The sequence below is a fragment of the Rhamphochromis longiceps genome, linkage group LG1 (assembly GCF_057381845.1).
Source record: "Rhamphochromis longiceps isolate RC_006_pf linkage group LG1, R_longiceps_female_GT1.1, whole genome shotgun sequence".
Classification (NCBI taxonomy): domain Eukaryota; kingdom Metazoa; phylum Chordata; class Actinopteri; order Cichliformes; family Cichlidae; genus Rhamphochromis; species Rhamphochromis longiceps.
This window is the reverse complement of record NC_140557.1, coordinates 30083001-30091972: the sequence shown is the minus strand read 5'-3', so window position 1 is coordinate 30091972 and position 8972 is coordinate 30083001. Positions and strand designations below refer to the sequence as shown.

General features: G+C 40.9%; 1 protein-coding gene across 1 annotated transcript; it reads right to left on the bottom strand.

The window, feature by feature from the left end:
* Nucleotides 1-6256: 6256 nt before the first annotated feature.
* rxfp3.3a1 (relaxin family peptide receptor 3.3a1) lies at nt 6257-7857 on the bottom strand. Its single transcript, XM_085411810.1, has one exon. The coding sequence runs from the start codon at nt 7855-7857 to the stop codon at nt 6871-6873; it is 987 nt and encodes a 328-aa protein (XP_085267936.1). The 3' UTR covers nt 6257-6870.
* Nucleotides 7858-8972: the final 1115 nt, after the last annotated feature.

The window sequence follows — 8972 nt, the reverse complement described above, 5'->3', positions numbered from 1 at the left end:
AGTGGCACAGCTGCCCCTCTGTTAGTCTTCCTTTATCTCTTGTGTTCTGGGGGCCTCTGGATGTCTGGAGTCTTGATCTCCTCCATACCTGCTTCATGCTCTGGTGGGCGGGGCTGTGGCTCCCCACACCCTCCAGCAGATCATTACATGAAGGAACCCTTTAAAAAAACAACAACAAGCGCGTCCATGCTCACAGGTGTACACACGGGTGCTCACACACACACAAACTACACCCTTTTTGTCTCCTACCTCAAAGCACACTGTACGCTGTCGATCTTACGTGCTGCACAATAATGTTTAATATTTAGTATTTACTGTCATATTCCCATATATCATCGTGATGTTGTTTATTGTATTGCTCTCGTTTTCTTCTGCTTGTTTTCTTTTTTCTTTCTCAACAGGTGATCCAGGTGATTGATATATGTATTTTTTTATTTTATTTTTTTATTTATTTTTTTGTCTGCTTATTTAGTTGGTTTTTGTTTTTTTGCCCTTTATCCCCGTCCCTCTTCTCTGCTGTTTTCCCCCCTCTTCCTTTCTCCCTTTTCTTTTCCTCATTTAAGTCTGTCCCGTATCTAGCAAGTGAAAATAAAAAATAAAATAAAATAAACAATAAAAGGTGAATCAAATAGATCATTATGGCAAGGCTGGGATGGTCAATTTGGTGAAGTAAATCTGTTGGGCATCTTTCTTCACCTTTAGACAACAATTCTGATGGCAAAAGAGCCAAACGGGACAGGCAACCCCCCCCCCCCCAAGAAAAACAACTTTGTTGTTTGCATAACTCAGTTACTTTTTTGAAGAAGTAACTATATAATTAATTGCCCAACATTGCTCATTATATACTGTATTTTGCAGACAGAGAGTTACAGGACTCATTACAGTATTTTTACCCTTCCGAGACCAATAAATATCTTTGCAAACCTTTAATGGTGTTTATCCATTTGTGTGGTGGTAAAGTGAGTTCATATTTAAATTTTTATACTTGAGAGAAACAACAGAAAATTATAACACAGTGTTAAAAAAGACTCAAAGAAGACAGAAGGTTTTTTTTTAAATGTTTAAACCTATAAGCTTTTTCTGATCACTTATATATTTTTTAAAGCAAAATCTTGGAGCTAAATCTTACTGCATTAATTACTCATTCTCTGCCTCTTAAAAGTCTTTAAAAAGCAACCTAACAAATAAATAAAGAATAAAAAAGTAATAAATTTCATTCCATTGCATCAAATTCACCAAGAGCAGGCATAAATGCAGCAAAGCCCACATAAATTACCAAAGGACTGGCCTTCACCTTTATGTTAAAGTGCTTCCAGTGTGAAAAGCTATTATAAAGGTCTAATTTGACAGTAATGGCATTTCTGAGTCTAAGCTGCAGTTAAGTGAAATCTGTTAATAGCAGCATTAAAAATTCTAACAAAAAAAAAAAAAAAAGAGCCTCAACTGGACTGCATTCAGACAGTTCCTTCTACCCCTCAGTTTGCTGTTTGATTGTACACATTGGTGAACTGGAAAGCACTGATGAACAGCAACAATCAATTCTTGTGGGGTCTTTTATTTGCAGTTTGCACCAAGTCAAACATGGCGGTGTTGTGTGATGGTCTGGGGCTGCTTGCTTTTGTTGATGAAACCATGAATTCTGCTGTCTGCACGACAATGATCCACAAACGGCAAGTCCAACTCCGAATGGCTTAAAAAAGCCCCAAAAGAGGCCATTCATGATCAAAAACACTCCAGTGTGGATGAATTAAAATAATTCTGCAAAGATGAGTGGGTCAAATTCCTCCAAAAGACTAATTGCCAGTTATCTAAAATACTTAACTGCAGTTCTCGCGACCAAGGGTGGCACGCCCAGTTATTAGGTTTAGTGGGCAGTTACTTTTTCAAACAGGATTGAATTCATCATTTAATAAAGGCTGCATTTTGTATTTACTCAGGTTATCTTTGTCTATATCAGAATCTATGTCTGAATATCTGAATTTGCTTGATGATCTGAAATGTGTGGGACAAAAATGCAAAAACAAAAAATTAAAAAAACAAATCAGGAGGAGGGCAAATACTTTTTAGTGCACCATATTATATTAAAATACGGTGCATATCTCTTGCTACATCTCATGTCGTTATATTTTGTTTCCATTCGTGCTGTCCCTCATTCCCCACTGTGTGTTCTGTCTGCCTGTTTAGTTTAGTTACTTTCCCTGTTTTGCCCGCTGTCCAGCAATAAAGCTGAGTTGTTTAAGTTCACTTTTGCCTCTGCGAGTCCTGCTCTTGTGTTCACCATTCCTGCCTGCCTGCTCACAGTCATGACAGAAACAATATGTAATTTGTTCCAATTTCTTTAAAGGAATCTATGAAAAATGTTAAAGATGACACAGTTTGACAAGCATAAAGTAGAATTATTTTACCAACACCATGATTCCAAAAGAGCAGTTAGCTGAATGCTTGGCACATCTTAGCATGGTGTGCAATTTGAAAAAAATGGACAAGTGGAAGATAGAAGAGAGGAGGTCAGGAGGGGACATCAGTGAGTACAGCCATCTGTAAAACACGGTGGAGGCTCTGTCATGGACTGAGGCTGAATGTCAGCCAGTGAAAATGGAGTAAAAGCATAAATGGATAGAAAATCACATAATGTAACACTGCCAGTCGTGGATTGGTCTCCCCAGAGCCTGGACCTCAACATTACTGAAACAATGTGGGATCATCCTGACATAAAACAGAACAAAAGGCAGCCAACATCCAAAGAAAAGCTTTGAATGTCCTTCAAGAAGACTGGAGAACTATTCCTGAAGACAACCTAAAGAAATTAGAAGAAAGCTGAACAAGAGAGTTCAGGCTGTGTTGAAGAATAAAGGTGGTCATATCAAATATTGACCTTTAAGTTCATTACAATCATACATACTCTGTTTTACGTTCAAATATTTATATATCCATATACTTAAATACTGTATTTCCATGTACGCTTGCACGTTTCAATAAGACACAGTACTGCATATTTCATCTCTAATTGTTATCAACCAACTAACAGCACTTTGAATGGAAGGAATTATTATCTGTGTCCTTACAGCATGTCAAATAAAAGAGAAGAGAACAAGACGAGAGCAACATTAAGGTGACATGTTCACTGTCTAAAATTCACAAAGAAACCGGTGGAAGGAATTTTAATACCGTTGTTATGGCTACCTTTTTTCACTCTACCTTGGTCCTCATCTGTTTCCCTGATTAAGGCCCATTATGGCAGGGACATTATTATTCAGCAAGAAGACATAATGGCAAGAAACATTTACACATCTCTTTATGTGAAATGGTTGGAATTTATTAGCAGCCCTGGAGATTTTTCTCACTTTCATTCTCTCAGGTACACAGAAGACTGTTTCTGCAACCCGGGCACTGATTAGCGCTATAAAAAACTGTGTTTTCCTCCCAAATGTCAGTGCTGTGAAAAGCCATCCAATGGTAGGAGATGACCTTTGCAAGACCTGCAGAACCTCTTTGTGATTAAAGTACCAACAAAGACTGATGGGACTTTAGTGACTTATGAAAAAAGTGAAAAGATTTCTTGTTCCAAGGCTTGATGGACGAATGTAAGAAAGAGCTTTCTTTTCAGTCTCAGCATAATTACCTTGAGGTGTTCAGCCTTTAAGACTACCCCTTGCAACCCTGATAAGGACACGCTAAAGAGAATGGATGGATGTTCAGACTTCATAAAGAAACACTGTTCATTATTCAGTTGGGTTATGCACTTTACCCTCTTCACTCATTTGACACAATCTTCTATTGGAGGAGTCATCAAGTATTGGCAAATCAAACTGGCTGGGTGATTCTGTGTAGAGGGAATGCTTGTTTTAATATAATAGTGATATTTGGTGACAGCGTATTGATCATCATCAATCATCTTATCATAAGCTAAACACAATGGTTAGAAACCTTACTCATTTGAACATCCAGTAAAAGTTCTTTTTTACAGTAATCTCTGGTTTTTCACAGCTCTGCTTGCCTCATGTTTCCATCCCTGCCTACAACAAAGACATTTTTTAGTCGCCCAGCAGTCATTCATTTGACTAACAATGCCGCTGCTCTCCATGCTGCCACACTTTGTAACAGGTGGTGGGAAACTCAGTGATTTATGGCCATTAAATTCCCACTGAGCATATGTTGTGGTGACTCCAAGTTCACCACCATGCAAACTACATGTGTACATGAGAAGTGCATCTGTATGCCAGCTCAGGTGTCAGCTCGTGAACGACATCGAAATTACATTCATTTTCTGCTGACTTTACTTACTAAAATTACTTACTAAAATTTAAAAGGGGTGATCGTGGCTCAAGAGTTGGGAGTTCGCCTTGTAATCGGAAGGTTGCCGGTTCGAGCCCCGGCTTGGACAGTCTCGTCGTTGTGTCCTTGGGCACCCGTTGCCTACTGGTGGTGGTCAGAGGGCCCGGTGGCGCTAGTGTCCGGCAGCCTCGCCTCTGTCAGTGGCTCTGCCAGGGTGGCTGTGGCTACAATGTAGCTTGCCATCACCAATGGGTGAATGACCGGATATGTAAAGCGCTTTGGGGTCCTTAGGCAGGGCCGGCCCGTGGCATAGGCCGTATAGGCAAATGCTAAGGGTGCCGTCCATCAGGGGGCGCCACGCCAGTGCCACAAATGTTGAAAAAAAAAAAGTTGGTACTATTATTTCTAAATACAAAAAATAATCCCACGTTAATTAAAATGCAAAGTAAAGCTTATTTAATAGAAATATTATTTGTTACAACATTACACTACACTGCTGATGTAGGGGGGCGCCACCTAAAATCTTGCCTAGGGCGCCAGATTGATTAGGGCCGTTTCTGTCCTTAGGGACTAGTAAAGCGCTATATAAATACAGGCCATTTACCATTTAAAATATGGTGACATATTTATGATAGGTCCTCACAATATGAGTAATGCCAATTAAGACACATCTGTTACCCGTTTGTATGATATCAGTGTACCTGTAATGGTGGTGAAGTGGGGGGAGTAAGGAAAACATGTAGAACTTCCTGTTTAAACTTTAGGAAAAAGATGCTTTGATTGATACATTTAAACTTTTTGCCATTTACATCATTGTGATAAATCTAAACGAGTTATTTTGTCTTTTTAAAAATACTTTGTTGAAGTTTATTGGATTTATGCATAGTCAAAGATCTTTGCTCATAAAAGCAAACGTCACCAAATGCAGAAAAGGGGCTCTTTCCCAATTTTATCTTTGTACCTGTAGCTATTTTATACAAGCAGTAATGTAGATAACTGTTTCATATGCTGTTGAGATTTGGGTTGTTTATTAAAACAATTATTTATTTGATCCCGTCCTGATTTTGTTGAAGTTTTCTCACTTACAAAGAAATGAACAGTTTCTAATTGTTATTGAAGTTTCATTTGCATGTATATATGCATATATTACTTAAAAAAACAGCTCGCTTTCTTGAAAGCACAGTGAGTGACAAATATTTCTGTTTACAGGATCACGTGTCGCATTTCTGGCTTTTTAATAGAACAGAAATATCTAGGAAAGCTTAGCTACTTAGCGACCGTGGCTCAGGGGGGTTGGGAAGCGTATCTGTAACCGGAAGGTCGCCGGTTCGATCCCCGGGCTCTCCGTCCTGGTCGTTGTGTCCTTGGGCAAGACACTTTACCCTACCGCCTACTGGTGATGGCCAGAGGCGCCGATGGCGTGATATGACAGCCTCGCTTCTGTCAGTCTTCCCCAGGGCAGCTGTGGCTACAACTGTAGCTGCCTCCACCAGTGTGTGAGAGTGAATGAATAGTGGCATTGGGTGCCTTGAAAAGCGCTATATAAATCCAATCCATTATTATTATTAAAAAAAGTATACACGCATTAGTAAATTAAAGAAAAACTTGTCTCCCTCTTTTTAATTCGACATTTTACATTTAGTTCAATTCAGTCAGCAGCTGTCCAGTGCTCATCCAAAAATAGACCATAATCTCTGATATGAATGTGTAACTTATATTTACCTGACACCTGCTCATTGAGAGGCTCTTCTTTTCATCTGATGAGTAAGTGAGGACGCAAAGCCATTACAAAGTCGCTTCATTTGAGATCACCAGCTTCCATGTTCTGTTCACCGTCACATCAGCTGCTCATGAGTCAAACCGGTAAACACCTGCTAATCAGATCACCCGTTTCATTAGTTGTGAGGATAACTGACCCACGTGACAACTGAAGAACAGTTTTATTATCACACACACAAAGAGTACATACATTTTTCTCGGTATTTCCAACAATCATATTTCAGTTTGTCTTTTGTGTCTCTTTGCACCTGTAAATGATTGATGTCTAAAAAAAGAAAATGAAACACGTGACCTGCAACTTTCACCTCTTTGCTTCAAGCCGGTGAAGACTTTAAGTGCGGTTGTGTGTACGCTGTTAACAGTATTTGCCAAGACATTCACCGAAGGATGTAAAAGGCGTTTAGCCACTCAACACCACCAGCACACCTAAGCATATTGCCATGCGCAATTACGTGCGGACTTTGAACTAGAGACACTCACAAACATCATAGATCATTTTAGTGAACAGCTGTTGTGCCATAATGTTCATATTTGGACTAGTTTTTACACAAAATAGGTGATTCTATAGAGCCCAGCCCTACAAGCTAAACGATTCAGCCACATTACGCTTTAAAAAAGTAGATGGAGTAGTAGACTTTAAAATCAAGAAACACTCATCAAAATTAAAAGTTTCTGAGTCTTGACACGATGTTGCTCGGCCTGATTGCTTATTCTGGTTGTTTTGGCTCGTTTTCTGCGTGCGCATTAAGCGCGTCATTGTCTGCCAACACCTTTCGCCCTGCGTAAAATCATCGGCAGGACTCGACAAAACACCCACTATCCTCTGTGTATCAGACCTCTCAGTTTGGTCCTAAACTCCTTTCTCATTAGGCAGTAAATGATTGGGTTGAGGCAGCTGTTGGTATGCGCCAGACACACTGTCAGTGGGAACACATACGTATGAACCGTGTAGTACGCATTATCCCAGTTTGCAGCGTTCAGTTTGACCAGTACGCTCCACAAGGTCATGGCATGATTTGGCATCCAGCAAAGAAAGAAGCACAGCACGACGATGGTGATAGATTTTGTAACTTGGGATCTGCGTTTGGGGTTGCTGGTTTTCATACTCCGTTTGCGGATGAAGCGCAGCAGCATGATGTAGCTGATGGACACGATTGACATGGGCAAAACAAAGCCTACGACGATTTTCTGTATGTGGTAGAGTGCTAACCAGTACTGTCCACCTGGAAACCTCAGCAGACACAGTTTTTCTCCAGTTACGCTGGTGACTGTTGAGAAAATCGACGTGGGCGCAGTCGCCAGAGTCGCCAGTGTCCAAATAATTGCGCAGACCCATTTGGCGGAGCACGATCTCCGCGCGGTTCTGTTCTTCAGGGCAGAAGCGACCGACCAGTAGCGGGTCACGCTCATGGCGGTGAGGAAAAACACGCTGGCGTACATGTTCATCACGGTGACGGACAGGATGATTTTGCACATTGCATATCCAAACGGCCAGCTGAAGTCCAGCGCGGTGTCCACGGCCCAGAAAGGCAGGGTGAGAACAAACTGCAGGTCCGTAACGGCCAAATTGAACACGAAAAAGTTCACTCTGGACTTCTTCCTTTCTTGTTTGACCCTGATAAAGAAGAGGACCAGCAGGTTGCCGACCAGACCCGCAGCGCAAACGACCGAATACACCAGACAAATGAAGAATCTCAGAAGCGGGGTCCGGTCTGCGGTCACGTCTATGTCCACGAGGTTTTGGAAGAGCTCCATCTCGGTCACTGACTTGTTCAAATAAAAGCTTTCATTTTCTTCACTCATAATGCCAGCCAGCAGCTCACAGACACTTCGGGATGAACTAGATGCAGGTGTACACTTTTTTTCTTAAGTCTTTTTTTCTTAAGCTAGATCCAAACGGCTGCATCTCAAGAGTGCCACAAACTCATCTGTCTCTATCACCTCCCCTCGCTCGCTCCTTTCTCCAAGGTGCATCATCATCCCGCATCTCCGCTCTCCTTAGCACGACAGGACCACTCACCCCACCAGTGGCGGTCCTAGCCTGTTTGGCGCCCTGGGCGAACACTCCCTCTGCCCCCCCCCCCACACACACACACAGATAAAACATATTAAGGATTGTACATTAACATAAAGCTGTTGTACACACACACACACACACACACACACACACACACACACACACACATATGAAGAGAGAGAGAGAGAGTATGCATAGTATGCAAACACTACCAAACAGCCATCATAATTCGTCATACAATGAGAACAGGACAAATCAACAATTGACAATGACTAATTAATATTAAAATCTGTAACATAATGTATTGTTTGGAGTTTAGTCCGTTACTGTTACTATTTTTACCATTTCTTCTTGGAGCAATTGTAATGCACATAATTTCCTTAGGGATTAATAAAGTATTCTGATTGTTTCAGGATGACCTGCCATTATCCAATGACACATCTGCTTACCTGTATCTTTTGCTCGTTTCTCCTCCTCTTCTTTTCTCTTTTTTCTAAACTGAGGACCTGATGGCTTTGAACTTTTCTTGTCCATCTTCCATTGGTTTTAATTTTGCACTGCAGTATGAACACCCATCCCTCAACCCAAGGATCACCACAACATGATCTAACACACCTACACCTTAGTTCACAGATTCACTTTGTCTAGGGTGCATTTCTGAGATTTCACACAACCCAGGATTCAAATCATGAATACATAATGGGCTTGGATTTACATCATTATGAATGAAATGCGCTCTATTTGGAAGCAGCCGCCCCCTCCTCCCCTTTCGACGGGTTGTGTGTGAGACTTTAAATCATCAAACTGTAAATTTTAAATTGTTATTGATCCCTTTATCCCTAGTCCTAAAGTGTATATTTATTTTCTTACTCTTCTTATATATATTGTTTGTTTACTTGCA

What these genes read in the sequence shown, in the direction of transcription:
- rxfp3.3a1 (XM_085411810.1), bottom strand. Translation starts at nt 7,857, where the DNA reads ATGAGTGAAGAAAATGAAAGCTTTTATTTGAACAAGTCAGTGACCGAG.